This window comes from Salvelinus fontinalis, chromosome 15, assembly GCF_029448725.1.
Source record: "Salvelinus fontinalis isolate EN_2023a chromosome 15, ASM2944872v1, whole genome shotgun sequence".
In the NCBI taxonomy this organism is placed as follows: domain Eukaryota; kingdom Metazoa; phylum Chordata; class Actinopteri; order Salmoniformes; family Salmonidae; genus Salvelinus; species Salvelinus fontinalis.
In genome coordinates, this window is record NC_074679.1 from 7688781 (window position 1) to 7711012 (window position 22232).

Sequence of the window (22232 nt, forward strand, 5' to 3'; positions counted from 1 at the left end):
GACACAGAGTTACCTCTGCTGCAGAGGATAAGTTCATTAGAGTTACCAGCCTCAGAAATTGCAGCCCAAATAAATGCTTCACAGAGTTCAAGTAACAGACATCTCAACATCAACTGTTCAGAGGAGACTGCGTAAATCAGGCCTTCATGGTCGAATTGCTGCAAAGAAACCACTACTAAAGGACACCAATAAGAAGAAGAGACTTGCTTGGGCCAAGAAAAATTAGCAATGGATATCATACCGGTGGAAATCTGTCCTTTGGTCTGATGAGTCCAAATTTTAGATTTTTGGTTCCAACCGCCATGTCTTTGTGAGACGCAGAGTACTGTAGGTGAAGCATGGAGGAGGAGGTGAGATGGTGTGGGGATGCTTTGCTGGTGACACTGTCTAATTTATTTAGAATTCAAGGCACATTTAACCAGCATGGCTACCACAGCATTCTGCAGCGATACGCCATCCCATCTGGTTTGCGCTTAGTGGGACTATCATTTGTTTTTCAACAGGACAATGACCCCAAACACACCTCCAGGCTATGTAAGGGCTATTTGACAAGAGGGAGTGATGGAGGTCTGCATCAGATAACCTGGCCTCCACAATCACCCGACCTCAAACCAATTGAGATGTTTTGGGATGAGTTGAACCACTGAGTGAAGGAAAAGCAGGCAACAAGTGCTCAGCATATGTGGGAACTCCTTCAAGACTGTTGGAAAAGCATTCCAGGTGAAGCTGGCTGAGAGAATGCCAAGAGTGTGCAAAGCTGTCATCAAGGCAAAGGGCGGCTACTTTGAAGAACCTAAATGGGGTGTCAGCCCTGTTGGCGACTGATTTAAAGTTACAGGTAGTCAAGTATACAGTAGTTTGAGGATTACTTTTGGCACTGAGCTTTACTGTATGGTTTATATACTGTATTGGGTACAGGATATGAGAGGTGAATGAGATGTCAACTAAAAGGCCACATGACATGTTAAGTCTCACCGTGCTGTGGGAGATGGTCAGACAGCCGTACTTGACACCACACTTCCTCTTCTGCCAAACCTTCCTAATCCTGGAGGGAGGGAGGGAGGGAGACAGAGCGCACGAGAGAGAGGAAGAGACTCAGACCACATTCTAAGTCAGGCATAACTTACTGTATATCTACAGTACCATCAAGCTTACTCATCATATCTATCTAGGAATACAAGTTTGTTTCCCCAACTGACTCACATCCCCCCTATGTTATCACACTGTAATCTAACGCTCTGAGAACAAGGAGAGAACAGGGGAGAAAGGGTCTGGAATGGACACATAGGACTGTTTTAGACTTCCAGGCTACCCCTGTTTCTCTCTCTCTCTTTACTCTCCTACCCCTGTTTCTCTCTCTCTTTCTCTCTTTACTCTCCTACCCCTCTCTCTCTCTCTCTTTACTCTCCTACCCCCCTCTCTCTCTCTCTTTACTCTCCTACCCCTCTCTCTCTCTTTCTCTCTTTACTCTCCTACCCCTCTCTCTTTTCTTTCTCCTCTCTCTTTACTCTTTCTCTCTCTCTTCTTTCTCCTCTCTCTCTCTCTCTCCTCTCACTTTACTCTCTCTCTCTCTCCTCTCTCTTTACTCTTTCCCTTTCTCTCTCTCCTACCCCTCTCTCTCACGCTTCTTTCTCTCTCTCCTACCCCTCTCTCTCTCTTCTTTCTCCTCTCTCTTTACTCTCTTTCCCTTTCTCTCTCTCCTATCCCTCTCCATTTTCTTTCTCTCTCTCCTCTCTTTCTCCCTGCATGACATGGGTTAGCTGGAGTAGCTGAATCCACTCATCCAGCCAGGCCTCTTCGCCAGGATCCAAACCCCAGAATAATGAAGACCAGCTGGGGCTGACATAGCACTGTTCCCCCACCCCTCCCACCCAGCCTCTCCATAATGTCACGCTGCACCCTGCTACAGACCCTAACCCTGCTGAGGCCTAACCTTAACCCTGCTCAGGCCTAACCTTAACCCTGCTGAGGCCTAACCTTAACCCTGCTGAGGCCTAACCTTAACCCTAACCCTGCTCAGGCCTAACCTTAACCCTGCTGAGGCCTAACCTTAACCCTGCTGAGGCCTAACCTTAACCCTGCTGAGGCCTAACCTTTACCCTGCTGAGGCCTAACCTTAACCCTGCTGAGGCCTAACCTTAACCCTAACCCTGCTCAGGCCTAACCTTAACCCTGCAGAGGCCTAACCTTAACCCTGCTGAGGCCTAACCTTAACCCTGCTCAGGCCTAACCTTAACCCTGCTCAGGCCTAACCTTAACCCTGCTCAGGCCTAACCTTAACCCTGCTGAGGCCTAACCTTAACCCTGCTCAGGCCTAACCTTAACCCTGCTGAGGCCTAACCTTAACCCTAATACTGCTCAGGCCTAACCTTAACCCTAACCCTGCTGAAGCCTAACCTTAACCCTGCTCAGGCCTGCTCCCATGTTAGCCCCATAGATATCCTAATATCATATACCATATGTATACATCACTGGATCATTGCCTGAAGAATCTATGGGTCAGGAACCCTGAACTTGAGCCATATAAAGTGGATAACATGATAGCCATAAAACAGGGTTGTGACTAGATGGAGTACAGCTACAGACAAGACTTAACACTGAACTTGATTTTGGAAGTTTTAAAGCCAGACAATGAGACGGGGAGGGCACTTTCGTTGCTAAGGCGATAGCTAGCTAGCCTCTAGCGGTAGGACAGCAACATGTTGTCAGTAGAGGGAGAGTTTTGATTTGAACATACCATATTTAGGCAGCATTGGCATTTAGCAGTACAAATTGGCTTGGTTCTATTGTATCTGTTCACTGGCAATAAAATGTGATGTTTATTTCCCACCTCCACCAGAATTTGGCATGCGCAAGCGAATACATGATAGGATAAATATGATTAATACATTGTGCACTACCGTTTGTTTATATCGATTTAGCTAGCTAGAATTGTGAAGAAGTGTCTATGGATACAGTACAACAGTACACAGATATTTAAATCAGAAATAAACAAAATCGCCAGTGAAGCTATTGATTTTTACTTGAGTACTCTAAGAGATATCTGACTCCGACTCATCATCAAGTCCCAACTTCCGTGGTAGTTCAATGGTTAATCTCGTCCGTACCTGTACTAGTCACAACCATAAAACAGTCTGTGGAATCCTAGCCTAGTTCCGGGTCGGTTTGTGCCGTCTTGCCAAATCCAATGTGTGCTAGCTTATCATATAGCGCCGCCCCCCCTTAAACTTGCCTCCGACTGGGCTTGAACCACGGTCCTCTGCCTCACCAACACATGAGACTGCCCGCTTGACAACATAAAAACCAGTTGAGCTATAGAAAAGGATCCAATTCGATAGCACCATTGGCAACATTTCAAGCTGGCTGTGAAGTGAGCTCACATCACGTTGTAATCTCCGTTACACAGGCTAACAGAATCCTTCTATTGGGGTTAATGCTGGAAGTGGAGCCTTGTGTGTTTTCAGTACACGGTCAGTATATTTATCAGTATTTTCCACAATCTCCAGACAGACTCACCCATCACTCCTCTTCTGTAGGAAGCCTGACTTCTCCGTACCGTACTTCTTGTTGCCTTGAGGCTGGTGGATGCTGTAGCCATTACCAGAGTTCTTTCTGGTCTGGTACTCCTGGGACAAAACGGGAGAAAAATACTTTATTACAATATAGATTGACTATGATTAGTTTTCTTCTTTTTTTTAACCACCCACCAGGGTTGTGTTCATTAGGGTAAGCAATGGAAAATGTTTAAAGCATTTTCCAACGGAAAATGAACACTTCTTATTGGATAAGCCCAGGTAGTCCCCCTCTCTGTTTCGGTCAGTTTTCTTCCGTTTGGTGCCTAATGAACAGTACCTCTTTCCCCTCCATCTGTAGCAGCAGTCTTAGGGAGTCTCGTAGCTGAGAGAGCTGTCTCACCTCTTCTTCCTGGTCCTGACGCACCTACCGTACGCACACGCACACGCACACACACACACACACACACACACACACACACACACACACACACACACACACAAACACACACACACACACAAGACAGATCAGCTGAATGCAATCTACTGTAGCTACTATATAAACAGACACTGATTTGGCTAATATATTGGGAGCATTTGGAGGGAGTTGCTGGTGTACGTGGCGTGCACTAGCTTTTCACAACGCCAACTGTCTCTCAAAAAGAATGGATTTGGGATGGGTAGCTTTGCTGATCTGTTCCCAATCAATGGGTGTGGACAGCTATTAAACCAAGCTTTGCATAATGTTGCAAAATAAAGTGTAACAGAGCATACTAGAACAGTCTTTGGTTTCTGGGTCCCCATCTTAGCCTGGTCCCATATCAATTTGTGCTGTCTTGCCAAATCAAACAGGATAACAACACAAAAACGTTTAGGTGAACCGTGAAAAAGTCCCAACAGGTTTCTTTTCCATAATCCTTCCTTGAACCTGAGAAACAGCATGCCCGAGCTTGCCCCTTTTCCAACCATGTAGAGCAAGAAGAACCACTGACACTCTCATTAAACTCAAGTGTCCGTTACGAGAGAGAGACGACACTAGGTCAGTAAACCACTAGGTGGACCAGGCTCAGTATAACGACCACACCATGTCATTTAAGGTGGACCAGGCTCAGTATAACCACCACACCACCAGGCTCAGTATAACCACCACACCATGTCATTTAAGGTGGACCAGGCTCAGCAAAACGACCACACCATGTCATTTAAGGTGGACCAGGCTCAGTATAACGACCACACCATGTCATTTAAGGTGGACCAGGCTCAGTATAACCACCACACCACCAGGCTCAGTATAACCACCACACCATGTCATTTAAGGTGGACCAGGCTCAGCAAAACGACCACACCATGTCATTTAAGGTGGACCAGGCTCAGTATAACCACCACACCATGTCATTTAAGGTGGACCAGGCTCAGTATAACCACCACACCATGTCATTTAAGGTGGACCAGGCTCAGTATAACCACCACACCATGTCATATAAGGTGGACCAGGCTCAGTATAACGACCACACCACCAGGCTCAGTATAACCACCACACCATGTCATTTAAGGTGGACCAGGCTCAGTATAACCACCACACCATGTCATTTAAGGTGGACCAGGCTCAGCAAAACGACCACACCATGTCATTTAAGGTGGACCAGGCTCAGTATAACCACCACACCAAGCCATTTAAGGTGGACCAGGCTCAGCATAACGACCACACCACCAGACTCAGTATAACCACCATACCATGTCATTTAAAGTGGACCAGGCTCAGTATAACCACCACACCATGTCATTTAAGGTGGACCAGGCTCAGCAAAACGACCACACCATGTCATTTAAGGTGGACCAGGCTCAGCAAAACGACCACACCATGTCATTTAAGGTGGACCAGGCTCAGTATAACCACCACACCATGTCATTTAAGGTGGACCAGGCTCAGCATAACGACCACACCACCAGGCTCAGTTTAACCACCACACCATGCCATTAAATACTTCCACACCACTTCCATGTAACCCTGACAACCATAACCGGTACCGAGTGATAGACTCCTGGTTTGGCAGTTGGGGGATATGGGCAGGAAAATGTCTGGTCTGGTTTGGAAAGCCTGTCTAGGCGATTATAGCATAAGGGCCCGTACCTCCAATGAAATTGGGGAATCATTTTGGTTTCCCTTTCAGGAATGAAGGAGCAGTTATAGGAATTGCATCATAGTGGACAGACCGTGTGTTGGGAAAGTCTGGGAGGAGAGACGAGGTTGAGGTTTAGGAGGTTTGTCTGCAGCGATGCATAATCTGTTAGTGTCTGTACAGGACTTCAGTAGCAGCTGATCACTAAGGTCCAGTTGGAGTTGGTAGTTAGTTAGTTAGTGTGTGTGTGTGTGTGTGTGTGTGTGTGTGTGTGTGTGTGTGTGTGTGTGTGTGTGTGTGTGTGTGTGTGTGTGTGTGTGTGTGTGTGTGTGTGTGTGTGTGTGTGTGTGAGACAGACAGGTAGGTAGACAGACAAAACAAAACAAATCGGTTGTTACTACCATGTGCACCGATGTAGCCAGCTTCTCCACAAAGGGACTAAGGTTCTCGGCAGCTTTCAAGCCGTCCTGGAAAAAACTGAGATGATACAACAATACTGAGTCATTGGTGGATGTCGACCATAACACTCAGGTACACACACACACACACACACACACACACACACACACACACACACACACACACACACACACACACACACACACACACACACACACACACACACACACACGTAGAACACATATAACATATGGAACAAAATTGTTAAGTAGCGTGGCAATACCTAGTTAAAGGAGCCACAACCAAACAGCCACAACATGTGACACCAGAAACCACAGTAACATTCCTGAGGTAAGATCTTGGTGCTGTTACTATGAGTAGTAGCAGGGAGATATGAAAGCCATACGCTTCCCATGAGGCCAAATGAGTACAGCGAGTACTCTTACGATTCACACTATAGGACCAACCAGAACCGTACTGTCTTTGATATTACATTTTCTTAAAAAAAAATATTTTAGACTATAGTGCAGTATAGCTCGGCTTGGCTCAGTAGCGTGAAAAAGGGGCATTAAAGCATAGAAGGAGAACTTACTTGAGCTGGGCCTGGAAGTACTTGATGAGACTCTGGAGCAGGTCTGGACCCTGACGTACCCTCAGCTCCTGGATCTTCAGTAGATACTGGACAAACCAGAGGACGAAAGTACTGGATTAGTAACCATGGTTACAGAGCTGGTTTCAAGTTCAGAAACGGTCACACTGGTTATAAACCGTTGGGTATCATTTTACTGATTTAACCAGTCACTCATTATTAAATCATGGTAGGAGAAATGTACTGTCTGTTCAGCAAACACTCCTGGTCTTAGTTATAGACTGTAACTTGGACCCAGAGTTTTTCCTGGTCAGGACACATGGGCAGGAAAAATGCTAGACTTTCATATGAACAAGTCTCTTCTGCCATAGACAATATGCTTCTCAGGACATAGCCTAAACATGACACGGCATAGAACAGTTTCAGGGTGTGTTTTTTTTACCTGATCCCTTTTTTGAACTGTTTGAAGTGTTTTAAATGTTGCTTTAAAAGGAAAATGCCTTGGTGAGAGCCAGCTGAAGGAGCTCTCTGCTGCTTTTGGAAGGAATGACTGCAGTCTGCTGTGTCTCTGCTCCATAAAGCCTTGTTTAAAGCTGTCTGTCTGCGGCTGTGCTGGGTCATGTTTATTATGCACCAAATGGGGCAAAACGGACTGAAACAGCCCACTGGGCAAAAACTGGTAGAATCAACGTTGTTTCCACATCATTTCAACCAAAACAAAATCAGTGTGATGATGTTGAATCAACGTTGAAAACAGATTGGATTTGCAAAAAGTAATCAACGTAAAGACGTTTTTTTTTTACCCAACTTTTAAGCTAAATCCATAGACATGGTGACAACTCAACCAAATGTAAATCCAAACTGATGTTGAACTGACGTTTGTGCCCAGTGTAAGGAATGTACAACCTCGACTTATCCAAAAACTTATTTTCGTTTTCAGTTGCATGTTTTCAAATGTTTTCTCTTGTGTGCCATAATGAACATGACCCAGACAAGGGCCTTGGAGAAGGGGGGGGGGGGGGGGGGATTCTCCTCCTCTACTTCTCCACCCATCTCAGCAGCTGGCCTCACAGAGAGTCCAACTAAAGAGTAAATTCCCCTACGCTCGTAAAGTGTAACTTTGGACTTTAACTGAGCTTAGCATTGGCTTCAGTGCCATTTCCAATCTGTACTGCACATTTTTACATTTCACAGTCTAGTCTGGGTCTGGCATCCTCCCCCACCTTGACACGATCTGTGCCGTTCAGGGGAGAAATTGTCCATATGCACAGACCTAGGATCAGATTCCCATCCCCCAAACCTACCCGTAAGTATTAGTGGCATTAGTGGAATAAGTGGCATTAGCGCCGTTTGCCGTAGTAGTGCTGTTAGTAGTAGTAGTAGTGGTGTTAGCGGCATTAGTGGTATTAGCAGTGTCAATGGTAGTAGTGGTGTTAGCGGTATTAGCAGTGTTAGTGGTGGTAGTAGCAGTGTTAGTGGTAGTTGTGTTAGTAGTGGCGTTAGCGGTATTAGCAGTGTTAATGGTAGTAGTGGTGTTAGCGGTATTAGCAGTGTTAGTGGTGGTAGTAGCAGTGTTATTGGTAGTTGTGTTAGTAGTGGCGTTAGCGGTATTAGCAGTGTTAGCGGCGTTAGCGGTAGTTGCAGCGTTATCGGCGTTAGCGGTAGTAGTGGTGTTAGCAGCGTTAGTACTGGTGTTAGCGGTAGCAGTGGTGTTAGCGGCGTTATCGGCATTGGCAGTGTTAGTGGTAGTAGTGGTGTTGTGTTAGTAGTGTTAGTAGTGGTATTAGCAGTGTTAGTAGTGGTATTAGCTGTGTTAGTAGTAGTGGTTTTATCACCACTATTACCAAGACTTTAGATCAGTGTCTATGGGTAACTTTATCCTACTACGTGTGTGTCCGTCCTAGCTCTGTGTTCTCACCTCACACATCTGCAGCTGGAAGGTCCTCCTCTCTCGCTCCATGTCCTCCGTCACGTCGTATCCCTCCATCCTGATCAGGCCCGGCTGACGGCTCTTCTCCCTCCTCTCCTTCTCCAGCTTCCCACTGATATAGAGAGAGGTAGAGAGAGAGATGTAGAGAGAGAGAGATGTAGAGAGAGAGAGAGGTAGAGAGAGAGAGGTAGAGAGACAGAGGTAGAGAGACAGAGAGAGAGGTAGAGTGACCGAGAGAGAGGTAGAGTGACCGAGAGAGAGACCGAGACAGAGACAGAGACCGAGACAGAGACAGAGACAGAGACAGAGAGGTAGAGCGAGGTAGAGGACTTTAGACTGTAAAGCATCTTTATTGATACCGTTCAATGAAAGAAAAGAGCATTGTTAAATGGAGACGGACTCAACGTCAACATTCGTGGACACAGATGCTGACGAGTGAAAGGACAGTGCATTAGATATCTGTAGAATTGTCTTGGCATGAGGTGTGAGTGTGTGCATGTCTGTGTGAATGATAGAAAGAGATATGGGTGGATTTACAGGTATTTACTGTCCTAATCTTGGCTAGTTTAAACATCATATTCCTGTAACACACTCCCTCCTTCCAACTATTTCACCTGACGAAACAGGAGAAAGGATAAGGGAGAGTGGAGGTGAAACCCCATTCTTATATTACATTGACTTAAAACCAGAACATGACTGGATGGGTGTACAGTAACACTCTCTTTTCATCTTTCTGAGAGGCACCACAAACCATATGGAAGACTACTTCCCCCATAATCACTTTGGTAGAATGATATCAACTCACACTTTGATGTCATAATCCTTCCAGCTCTTCTCCAACTGTTTCTTCAACTCCTAAAGAAGAGAAGACGGAAGACCGATAGTTGAGTTGGGCTGCGCTCCGAACAGGTCAAATAAACACTGCGTCTATATTATCTGAAGTGTGGACAGTCACAGAACACTGGACAGTCACAGAACACTGTACAGTCACAAAACACTGTACAGTCACAGAACACTGTACAGTCACAGGACCCAGGGGCCCCAAACTTAGATTCCATTTGACTGTGAATAGTAGGCTATGGCCCCTTCATACACCTTATGACACTTCAACAATGGGGTTTACTGTACCAATAACAAAACCTATTGCTGGTGAATGACCTCTCATTAAGTAGGACAAGGAAGCCTGGCCTGGCAAAACTCCAGGGCCTAGTACCTGTAGCCTTTGGCTCGGGAGAGGCAAAGGTCGAGTCATGCGTCCTCCGAAACATGACCCGCCAAGCCGCGCTTCTTAACACTCACGCGCTTAACCCGGAAGCCAGCTGCACCAATGTGTCGGAGGAAACACCGTTCAACTGACGACCAAAGTCAGCCTGGAGGTACCCGGCCCGCCTCAAGGAGTCGCTAGAGCGCGATGAGCCAAGTAAAGCTCCCCTGGCCAAACCCTTCCCTAACCCGGACGACACTGGGCCAATTGTGTGCCACCCTATGGAACTCCCGGTCACAGCCAGTTGTGACACAGCCTGGGATCAAACCCCAGGCTGTAGTGACGCCGCAACACTGCGATGCAGTGCCTTAGACTGCTGTGCCCCTCGGGAGGCCCTAGATGTAACTATTATTGTCTAGATTACTTTACAGACACAGTAGAGGAGACAGAAGTGTTCCACTATGTAGTGTACACTACAGTAGGGTTACTCACCAGTCTGCTGTCTCTAAGCTCACTCTTCAAGACATTCTCCAAGGGAAAGGAGATTATATTGTTCAGATTCTGGACCTGGAAGACAGGAAGGGAGCGAGGGAGGGAGAGAGGGAGGGAGGAAGAGGGAGGCAATGAGTCACATAGCTACACACAGACACACACGTTCCGATTTAAAACGATGAAACAACAAAAACCTGTATTGGTTCCTAGGGATCCTATAATGTTGTTCCAGTTTCCCAGTGAGTCACATTCCATGGGATGGCTATGATCAACTTGTGATTCAATCCATATGTTCCCAGAGTGCACCATAATTTGTATGATTTTATTTGTGGGCTCTGAATGTGTGCATTACCAAATCAAAATTGCGATTCAGATGGAATGACTGTATTCTAGTTAGTCATGCTGACGTACATCCTGTTATGCAGTCAGTTGGACTACAGATGTATGGTGCCCGTTTTAGGACATCCACAAGACATGTCCATTAAAATGAAAGCTTGGTGTAGTAAAGTCGGTCAAGTCCTCCTCCACCTCAGATCTTACAGGGCTAATAGATCATATAAACCCTACCACCCAGGGAAAAAGGACATGTCCTTAAATATACACCATACACATGAACGCTTGGTGCAGTCAAGTCCTCCTCCACCTCAGATCTTACAGAGCTAATAGATCATATAAACCCTACCACCCAAGAACATGGCACCGTGCCATCCCCTCCCTCTCTCTTATCTCAAGGCAGGGAGGGGAACTACTGAATTATTAGCTCCACGTGTTGCATGTAGGTTTATTCTCATTCATATACAGTACGTCAACATGTTGGGATTTTAGGCTGGGCTTCTGTATAGCACTTTGTAACATCGGCTGATGTAAAAAGTGCTTTATAAATACATATGACTGATTGACGTCCGCCATTTTCCTCTGTTTTGAATAACAGCATGTCACATGGGGAAAGTCTACATTGGTTTAAGCCTGTTCTTTCAAATCAATATACTTCATTTATCCCACAATGGGAAATGATGTAGACAGGCGTGAATATGTGACTCGTTTCAGGAAACTAGGCGAATGTCGCACGTCACTACCTCACAGGAGAGCCATTTGACCTGAAACATTTACCAAAATGTGTTTTTTGGCAGAAATGCCTTCTGGAACATGTGAACTTTTATGTGCCTTAATAACAAACTTGTATTCCATCCATAAATACAAATGAAATTATTAAATTATGAGAATAGTTGGTTTGACCATGGAAAAAGACAGGAACCTTCCCGCTAGCCATGATTGGCTAAGATAATGGATGGGCTGGACATGCCGGGAGATGAGTTTGGATTGGTCTGCCATGTAGCATGCGTCTGTCTATAACGTTAGCTGTTCAGTATGTGTTGACGGTCCTTTCTACTGCATCGTTTGTGAAAGATATAACGTTAGCCATCGAGAACTACAAAAGTTTTGCTGCTTTTCTCAACAACGTAGATGCCCTGAACTTAGCAGGCGCTATCAACAGATCAGTTGGGAAAAGTGATGGTCTACTTTCTGCACACGCCACGGTCAGTGTGAACCGGAGTGACTTGACACAACGCTGGCCAAACAAGATGTAGCTACAAACAAAACAGAGTTAAATGGTTCCAGTCTGCCGTGTAATATTCATCCATGTATACAGGTAAGAGGCTAGCTACATTTTTAGAAATAAGTTTCTAAGTTTGTCAGAAAGTCATTTTTATTGCAAGTTAAAGAGTACTGTTATTTAGCTAGCAAACGTTAGCTTGCTGGCTCGCTAGGTAGCGTTACGTGTGTGATCTGTGTAGTAATATTATTCAAATCAGAAACCCATTTGCATTGCTAGTTATAGCCTAATGTTAGCTAGCTAACATTAAACCTAGTTTGTTAGCTTTAAGCTACATGCAGATTCATACTACAGCTAAGACCATGTTTGTATTGGTAGTAGTATGAGTATAGATTATTCCAGTTCATTGTTTAGGTAGCTTGTTACATGTCTAAACAGAAGACTATACTTAGGCCGGATTATTACATGACCCATCAAATTAGCCAGGTGTGTCTGTGGGTGATTATGGCCATCTATTGTATTTCATGAACATGCGTACATGTCTAGACAATAGTGACACATCCACTTAGCTAGATGTGGCTGGGTGGTTACAGCCTTTCTTTCACATTACCCATCAATTTAGACACGTGTGTTTGAGTAAGCGTCATCTAATAATTATGAAATATTTATCTGGACATTTCCTGTTTTTGATATTGCTACTATGCAAGTAACCACTTCACTGTACCGTTTACACCTTCTGTATCATATGCATGTGACAAATATACTTAGATATTGTTTGATAAATGGTGGGTTTACCACATGGCCTCACATGTGAAACCTTAAAGAGATGGGTGGGGCTAAGGCTTAAGAGGGTGTGAATGATACTGAATGGGTGTAGACAAGAAGAGATCTCCAGTAGGTGTACCAAAACATGTAAAAAACACCATTTCAAATTTTGCCGCATGAGACCGAATCGAGGTGGTCGTTCACATATACACATATACAGTTAGCCAAATACATTTAAACTCAGTTTTTCACAATTCCTGACATTTAATCCTAGTAATAATTCCCTGTCTTAGGTCAGTTAGGATCACTACTTTATTTTAAGAATGTGAAATGTCAGAATAAAAGTAGAGAATGATTTATTTCAGCTTTTATTTCTTTCATCACAATCCCAGTGGATCAGAAGCTCACATACACTCAATTAGTATTTGTTAGCATTGCCTTTAAATTGTTTAACTTGGGTCAAACGTTTTGGGTAGCCTTCCACAAGCTTCCCACAATACGTTGGGTGAATTTTGGCCCATTCCTCCTGACGGAGCTGGTGTAACTGAGTCAGGTGTGTAGGCCTCCTTGCTCGCACACGCTTTTTCAGTTCTCCCACAAAGTTTCTATAGGATTGAGGTCAGGGCTTTGTGATGGCCACGCCAATAACTTGACTTTGTTGTCCTTAAGCCATTTTGCCACAACTTTGGAAGTATGCTTGGGGTCATTGTCCATTTGGAAGACCCATTTGCAACCAAGCTTTAACTTCCTGACTGATGTCTTGAGATGTTGCTTCAATATTTGCACAATTTTCCTACCTCATGATGCCATCTATTTTGCGAAGTGCACCAGTCCCTCCTGCAGCGAAGCACCCCCACACCATGATTTGTATTGTATTTTTATTTCACCTTTATTTAACCAGGTAGGCTAGTTGAGAACAAGTTCTCATTTACAACTGCGACCTGGCCAAGATAAAGCAAAGCAGTGCGACATACAACAACACAGAGTTACACATGGAATAAACAAACATACAGTCAATAATACAATAGAGAAAGTCTATATACAGTGTGTGCAAATAGTGACAAAATAGGCCATAGTGACAAAATTATTACAGTATGGCAAATTAAACACTGTGGTGATAGATGTGCAGAAGATGAGTGTGCAAGTAGCGGTACTGAGGTGCAAAAGAGCTAAATAAATAAAATAAATAACAATATGGTGATGAGGTAGTTGGATGGGCTATTTACAGATTGGCTATGTACAGGTACAGTGATCTGTGAGCTGCTCTGACAGCTGGTGCTTAAAGCTAGTGAGGGAGATATGAGTCTCCAGCTTCAGTGATTTTTGCAGTTCGTTCCAGTCATTGGCAGCAGAGAACTGGAAGGAAAGGCGGCCGAAGGTGGAATTGGCTTTGGGGGTGACAAGTGAAATATACCTGCTGGATCGCGTGCTGCGGGTGGGTGATGCAATGGTGACCAGTGAGCTGAGATAAGGCGGGGCTTTACCTAGCAACGACTTATAGAGTACGCTGATGATGATGCTGCCACCCCCGTGCTTCACAGTTGGGATGGTGTTCTTCGGCTTGCAAGGCTCCCCCTTTTGCCTCCAAACATAACGATGGTCATAGTGGCTAAATAGTTATATTTTTGTTTCATCAGACCAGAGGACATTTCTCAAAAAAGTACGATCTCTGTCCCCATGTGCAGTTGCAAACCGTAGCCTGGCTTTTTTATGGCGGTTTTGGAGCAGTGGCTTCTTCCTTGCTGGGCGGCCTTTCAGGTTATGTCGATATAGGACTCGTTTTACTGTGGATATAGATACTTTTGTACCTGTTTCCTCCAGCATCTTCACAAGGTCCTTTGCTGTTGTTCTGGGATTGATTTGCAGTTTTCGCACTAAAGTACGTTCATCTCTAGGAGACAGAACGTGTCTCCTTCCTGAGCGGTATGACGGCTGCGTGGTCCCATGGTGTTTATACTTGCGTACTATTGCTTGTACAGATGAACTTGGTACCTTCAGGCATTTAGAAATTGCTTCCAAGGATGAACCAGAGTTGTGGAGATCTACAAATTTTTTCTGAGGTCTTGGCTGATTTCTTTTGGATTTTCCCATGATGTCAAGCAGAGGCACTGTTTGAAGGTAGGCCTTGAAATACATCGACAGGTACACCTCCAATTGACTCAAATTATGTCAATTAGCCTATCAGAGTCTTCTAAAGCCACAACATAATTTTATGGAATTTTCCAAGCTGTTTAAAGGCTCAGTCAACTTAGTGTATGTAAACTTCTGACCCACTGGAATTGTGATACAGTGAATTATAAGTGAAATAATCTGTCTGTAAACAATTGTTGGAAAAATGACTTGTGTCATGCACAAAGTAGATGCCCTAACCGACTTGCCAAAACTATAGTTTGAAATTTGTGGAGTGGTTGAAAAACGAGTTTTAATGACTCCAACCTAAGTGTATGTAAACTTCCAACTTCAACTGTACGTACATCAATAAAATATATGTTGGATGTGAAACAAATACAAATCTTGTTCTGCCCACAGTTTCTATTTACTTCATATGATGGATGAAGTGATATCACTCAATGGAAACAACCATTCTCAAATATAATTCTTAGATAATCAAACCTATGAGCAAACAACATTCCAGAAAAGCATCCAGAAAATTGTGCTTACTGGGAAAACATCTGAAGGTCTTATGTAAATCCAATTGATTAACAATACACTGACTGACTGTTCAAAAACATGTCCAGTACTGAAGCAGCTTTGTAGGTAAATACAAGTCAACCACTTCCCTCTTCTGAGTTCATACACAAGTTAACCTTGAGAAATTGATCCAAAGCTTTGTTTGTTTTGATTGGCTTCCAATAACTTAGCCAATGGAAAAAGGCCTTGTGTAGGCCAAACAGTGAAACCACACACACAGTTTACTTTGAAAGCCCCTAAATCAAACAGCGGTAGTGAGTTGGATTGGTTTCCCCAGTTCCCTCAAACACTTCCTCTAGAGCCTGCTTGGGAAACTTTGATTGACAGATGGGGGGAGAAGGGGGGAGGGACCTTGTCCACTCACAACACACAGAGGTCTGGGAGAAATTATCATTGCCATGGAGACTATCAGTGGGAGGGTTTCTGCTTGCTCCAGTTTTCTGAATGGCTCTAATTGATCTCATGCAGCTGTTGTATCCCTCCAACACAAACACACACACACACACACACACACACACACACACACACACACACACACACACACACACACACACACACACACCTACACGCATTTATGCACACACACATACCTGAGACAAGTTTGTGGTCTCCCCTCACCCTTCCTCTCCCTAAAAACTGAGGCGCTTTGACCCTCGAGTTGTGACCAAACTGCAACTCATTCATAAATAACTCCTCTGACAGCACACACCCACCCACACACACACACACACACACACACACACACACACACACACACACACACACACACACACACACACACACACACACACACACACACACACACACACACACACGGGGGGTTATTGAGATCTTGGCTTGCATCTTGCATCTTAACGTTGACATTGTGGAGAGAGTTGAGTAATGCTTCTAGGACCATACTTTAATCATGTAACATAACCAGATAATAATTTCATGGATGGAGCTCAACTACACAGGTTTATGGATTATAATATTGCCCCGGGGTGTTTTCATTATGCTACAAATAGAAGAAATTGACTGAAACAGTGACTACAGGACAAAATGTAGACAATAGTACAAATAAAAAACCCTTGAATGAGTAGGTGTGTCCAAACTTTTGACAGGTACTGTATATACACTTCCGGTCAAAAGTTTGGACACACCTACTCAATCAAGGGTTTTTCTTTATTTTTACTATTTTCTACATTGTAGAATAATAGTGAAGACATCAAAACTATGAAATAACACATATGGAATCACGTAGTAACCAATTTTTTTTTTTAAATCAAAATATATTTTATATTTGAGATTCTTCAAATAGCCACCCTTTGCCTTGATGACAGCTTTGCACACTCTTAGTATTCTCTCAACCAACTTCACCTGGAATGCTTTTCCAACAGTATTGAAGGATGTCCCACATATGCTGAGCACTTGCTGGCTGCTTTTCCTTCACTCTGCGGTCCGACTCATCCCAAACCAACCACCATTCGACCATCAAGGCCTGATTCACACAGTCTCCTCTGAACAGTTGCTGTTGAGATGTGTCTGTTACTTGAACTCTGTGAAGCATTTAGTTGGGCTGCAATTTCTGAGACTGGTAACTTTAATGAACTTATCCTCTGCAGCAGAGGTAACTCTGGGTCTTCATGAGAGCCAGTTTCATCATAACGCCTGATGGGTTTTGCAACTGCACTTGAAGAAACTTTTAGAAATGTTCCGTATTGACTGACCTTCATGTCTTAAAGTAATGATGGACTGTCATTTCTCTTTGCTTAATTGAGTTTCTTTCCATAATATGGACTTGGTATTTTACCAAATAGGGCTATCTTCTGTATAGCAACCCCCCTACCCTGTCACAACACAACTGATTGGCTCAAAGGAAATAAATTCCACAAATTAACTTTTAAGAAGGCACACCTGTTAATTGAAATGCATTCCAGACTACCTCATGAAGCTGGTTGAGAGAATGCCAAGAGTGTGCAAAGCTGTCATCAAGGCAAAGGGTGGCTATTTGAAGAATCTCAAATATAAAATATATTTTAAAGAAAAACCCTTGAATGTGTAGGTGTTCTAAAACTTTTGACCGGTAGTGTATATACTACACACTACCGTAATAGAAAATATAGTCAAGATGTTGACAAGGTTATAAATCATTATTTTTAATTGAAATAATAATTGTGTCCTTCAAACTTTGCTTTCGTCAAAGAATCCTCCATTTGCAGCAATTACAGCCCTGCAGACCTTTGGCATTCTAATTGTCAATTTGTTGAGGGAATTTGAAGAGATTTCACCCCATGCTTCCTGAAGCACCTCCCACAAGTTGGATTGGCATGATGGGCACCTCTTACATACCATACGGTCAAGCTGCTCCCACAACAACTCAATAAGGTTGAGATCCAGTGACTGTGCTGGCCACTCCATTATAGACAGAATACCAGCTGACTGCTTCTTCCCTAAATAGTTCTTGCATAGTTTGGAGCTGTGCTTTGGGTTATTGTCCTGTTGTAGGAGGAAATTGCCTCCAATTAAGCGATGTCCACAGGGTATGGCATGGCGTTGCAAAATGGAGTGATAGCCTTCCTTCTTCAAGAACCCTTTTATCCTGTACAAATCTCCCACTTTACCACCACCAAAGCACCCCCCAGACAATCACATTGCCTCCACCATGCTTGACAGATGGCGTCAAGCACTCCTCTTCATTTTTTCTGCGTCTCACAAATATTCTTCTTTGTGATCCGAACACCTCAAACCTAGATTTGTAGGTCCATAACACTTTTTATTTATTTATTTATTTTTTTAATTTTTTAATTTTTATCCCATTTTCTCCCCAATTTTTCGTGGTATCCAATCGCTAGTAATTACTACCTTGTCTCATCGCTACAACTCCCGTACGGGCTCGGGAGAGACGAAGGTCGAAAGCCATGCGTCCTCCGAAGCACAACCCAACCAGCCGTACTGCTTCTTTAACACAGCGCGCCTCCAACCCGGAAGCCAGCCGCACCAATGTGTCGGAGGAAACACCGTGTACCTGGCCCCCTTGGTTGGCGCGCACTGCGCCCGGCCCGCCACAGGAGTCGCTGGAGCGCGATGAGACAAGGATATCCCTACCGGCCAAACCCTCCCTACCCCGGACGACGCTATGCCAATTGTGCGTCGCCCCACGGACCTCCCGGTCGCGGCCGGCTGCGACAGAGCCTGGGCGCGAACCCAGAGACTCTGGTGGCGCAGTTAGCACTGCGATGCAGTGCCCTAGACCACTGCGCCACCCGGGAGGCCCGTCCATAACACTTTTATCCAATCTTCCTCTTTCCAGTGTCTGTGTACTTTTACCCATCTTAATATTTTATTTTTATTGGCCAGTCTGAGATATGGCTTTTTCTTTGCAACTTTGCCTAGAAGGCCAGCATCCCGGAGTCGCCTCTTCACTGTTGACGTTGAGACTGGTGTTTTGTGGGTACTATTTAATGAAGCTGCCAGTTGAGGACTTGTGAGGCATCTGTTTCTCAAACTAGACACTAATGTGCTTGTCCTCTTGCTCAGTTGTGCACCGGGCCTCCCACTCCTCTTTCTATTCTGGTTAGAGTCAGTTTGCTCTGTTCTGTGAAGGGAGTAATACACAGCATTGTACGAGATCTTCAGTTTTTGTCAATTTCTTACATGGAATAGCCTTAATTTCTCAGAACAAGAATAGACTGACGAGTTTCAGAAGAAAGTTCTTTGTTTCTGGCCAATTTGGGCCTGTAATCGAACCCACAAATGTTTTTATTTTTATTTCACCTTTATTCACCAGGTAGACTAGTTGAGAACAAGTTCTCATTTACAACTGCGGCCTGGCCAAGATAAAGCATAGCAGTGCGACACAAACAACAACACAGAGTTACACATGGGATAAATAAACGTACAGTCAATAACACACACCATCTCAACACCGTCACTACAGTACATCAACACCATCGCAACACCGTCACTACAGTACATCAACACCATCATCACGTCACTACAGTACATCAACACCATCTCAACACCGTCACTACAGTATATCAACACCATCATCACCATCACTACAGTACATCAACACCTCTCATTACCGTCACTACAGTATATCAACACCATCTCAACACCGTCACTACAGTACATCAACACCATCACTACAGTACATCAACACCATCATCACCATCACTACAGTACATCAACACCTCTCATCACCGTCACTACAGTACATCAACACCATCTCAACACCATCACTACAGTACATCAACACCATCACTAAAGTACATCAACACCATCACTAAAGTACATCAACACCATCTCAACACCGTCACTACAGTACATCAACACCATCATCACCGTCACTACAGTACATCAACACCTCTCAACACCATCTCAACACCGTCACTACAGTACATCAACACCTCTCAACACCGTCACTACAGTACATCAACACCTCTCAACACCGTCACTACAGTACATCAACACCTCTCAACACCATCTCAACACCGTCACTACAGTACATCAACACCATCTCAACACCGTCACTACAGTACATCAACACCATCACTACAGTACATCAACACCATCATCACCATCACTACAGTACATCAACACCTCTCAACACCGTCACTACAGTACATCAACACCATCATCACCATCACTACAGTACATCAACACCTCTCAACACCGTCACTACAGTACATCAACACCATCACTACAGTACATCAACACCATCTCAACACCGTCACTACAGTACATCAACACCATCTCAACACCATCACTACAGTACATCAACACCATCTCAACACCATCACTACAGTACATCAACACCTCTCAACACCGTCACTACAGTACATCAACACCTCTCAACACCGTCACTACAGTACATCAACACCTCTCAACACCATCTCAACACCGTCACTACAGTACACCATCACCATCATCACCGTCACTACAGTACATCAACACCTCTCAACACCATCTCAACACCGTCACTACAGTACATCAACACCATCATCACCGTCACTACAGTACATCAACACCATCTCAACACCGTCACTACAGTACATCAACACCATCTCAACACCGTCACTGCAGTACATCAACACCTCTCAACACCGTCACTACAGTACATCAACACCATCATCACCGTCACTACAGTACATCAACACCATCTCAACACCATCACTACAGTACATCAACACCATCATCACCGTCACTACAGTACATCAACACCATCTCAACACCGTCACTACAGTACATCAACACCATCTCAACACCGTCACTACAGTACATCAACACCATCACTACAGTACATCAACACCATCATCACCGTCACTACAGTACATCAACACCTCTCAACACCGTCACTACAGTACATCAACACCATCTCAACACCGTCACTACAGTACATCAACACCTCTCAACACCATCTCAACACCGTCACTACAGTACATCAACACCATCTCAACACCGTCACTACAGTACATTAACACCATCATCACCGTCACTACAGTACATCAACACCTCTCAACACCATCACTACAGTACATCAACACCTCTCAACACCGTCACTACAGTACATCAACACCTCTCAACACCGTCACTACAGTACATCAACACCTCTCAACACCATCTCAACACCGTCACTACAGTACATCAACACCATCATCACCGTCACTACAGTACATCAACACCATCATCACCGTCACTACAGTACATCAACACCTCTCAACACCGTCACTACAGTACATTAACACATCTCAACACCATTACATTTTACATTTAAGTCATTTAGCAGACGCTCTTATCCAGAGCGACTTACAAATTGGAAAGTTCATACATATTCATCCTGGTCCCCCCGTGGGGAATGAACCCACATCCCTGGCGTTACAAGCGCCATGCTCTACCAACTGAGCCACACGGGACCACCATCACTACAGTACATCAACACCATCATCACCGTCACTACAGTACATCAACACCTCTCAGCACCATCATCACCGTCACTCCAGTACATCAACACCATCACTACAGTACATCAACACCATCTCAACACCGTCACTACAGTACATCAACACCATCTCAACACCTCTCACTCACAAATCTTCCCCCAAGTCTTGCACCCATTGCCTCTTGTCCTCTCCCCCACTTCCCGACTCCAAAACTCCTACCCCTACTCTCACCAGGTTCTTGAAGAGAGAGGTGACCTCCCTGGTGAAGACGGCCATGTTGAGGAATCCTGTGGACACCTCGTTGTTGTCCTGGGTCAGGTGACTGTTCCCCAGGTTCTCCAGCACCTCGATGTACTGCTCCTTGTTCTCCGCATGACCTAGAACCACAAACACACTTCATTGTTGTTTCTCCCTCTCTCTCTCTCCCCCTCCCCCCACACTCTATCTCCCCTCTTTCTCCCCCTATCTCCCTCGCTCCCTCCCAGTGTAGTGTCTAACCCAGCGGTGCCACTGCTCTCTGACAACAGCCTGTCAACATAAACATAACAAGAGAGAAAGTGACCACATGTACCCTTTCATATACTCTTTTCTCACTACTGAGCAGATCTGTACTAGATGTAATAGTTGCTGGAACCCAGCTGGATCAGATCCAGCATACTGTCGTTTGCACAATAGTGTGAAATGGGTAATGTAAACAAGTCTTTTTGAGTACCTATCTCCAGTTTTCTAGCATGGGTGCCAGTATGTGGATCCCAATCTGTTTGTGCTTTAGCCAGGTCCTTTGTCAAAGGTCTGGCATGGCAACGACAGTGGGAGCAGTAACAGCCTGGCACCGAGGCTACAGTTTTTCCAGTAACTATTACAAAATGTACATCTATGCCATCCTGATGGCTTACCCCAGATAATAGTCTGCTTTTGTTTAAAATGGTCTCTTTCAGTCTTTAATGTTGTGTGTATGCTTGTTTGTGTGTCAGAGCCAAGGTCTGCGGCTGCATCCTAACTGCGGGTTTGTTGACAACATAAATCTGACGAGCAGCACAACATTAACTAA

At 44.5% G+C, this 22232-nt stretch overlaps 1 protein-coding gene and 1 non-coding gene across 3 annotated transcripts in view; both read right to left on the minus strand.

Moving 5' to 3' along the window:
* Positions 1-22232, minus strand: part of LOC129811360 (arf-GAP with SH3 domain, ANK repeat and PH domain-containing protein 3-like) — a 63133-nt gene that overhangs the window by 30526 nt on the left and 10375 nt on the right. For both annotated transcript variants that reach the window (XM_055862600.1, XM_055862599.1), the window contains exons 3-11: positions 21413-21558; positions 10247-10321; positions 9356-9405; positions 8539-8662; positions 6624-6709; positions 6034-6109; positions 3853-3939; positions 3517-3626; positions 976-1045 (exon numbers count right to left, since the gene is read on the minus strand). In XM_055862600.1, coding sequence (XP_055718575.1) covers positions 976-1045; positions 3517-3626; positions 3853-3939; positions 6034-6109; positions 6624-6709; positions 8539-8662; positions 9356-9405; positions 10247-10321; positions 21413-21558 — 824 coding nt within the window. The remainder of the gene's footprint in view (positions 1-975; positions 1046-3516; positions 3627-3852; positions 3940-6033; positions 6110-6623; positions 6710-8538; positions 8663-9355; positions 9406-10246; positions 10322-21412; positions 21559-22232) is intronic.
* On the minus strand, positions 21080-21156 carry trnat-ugu (transfer RNA threonine (anticodon UGU)). Its single transcript has one exon. It is a non-coding gene; the product is annotated as a tRNA-Thr (tRNA).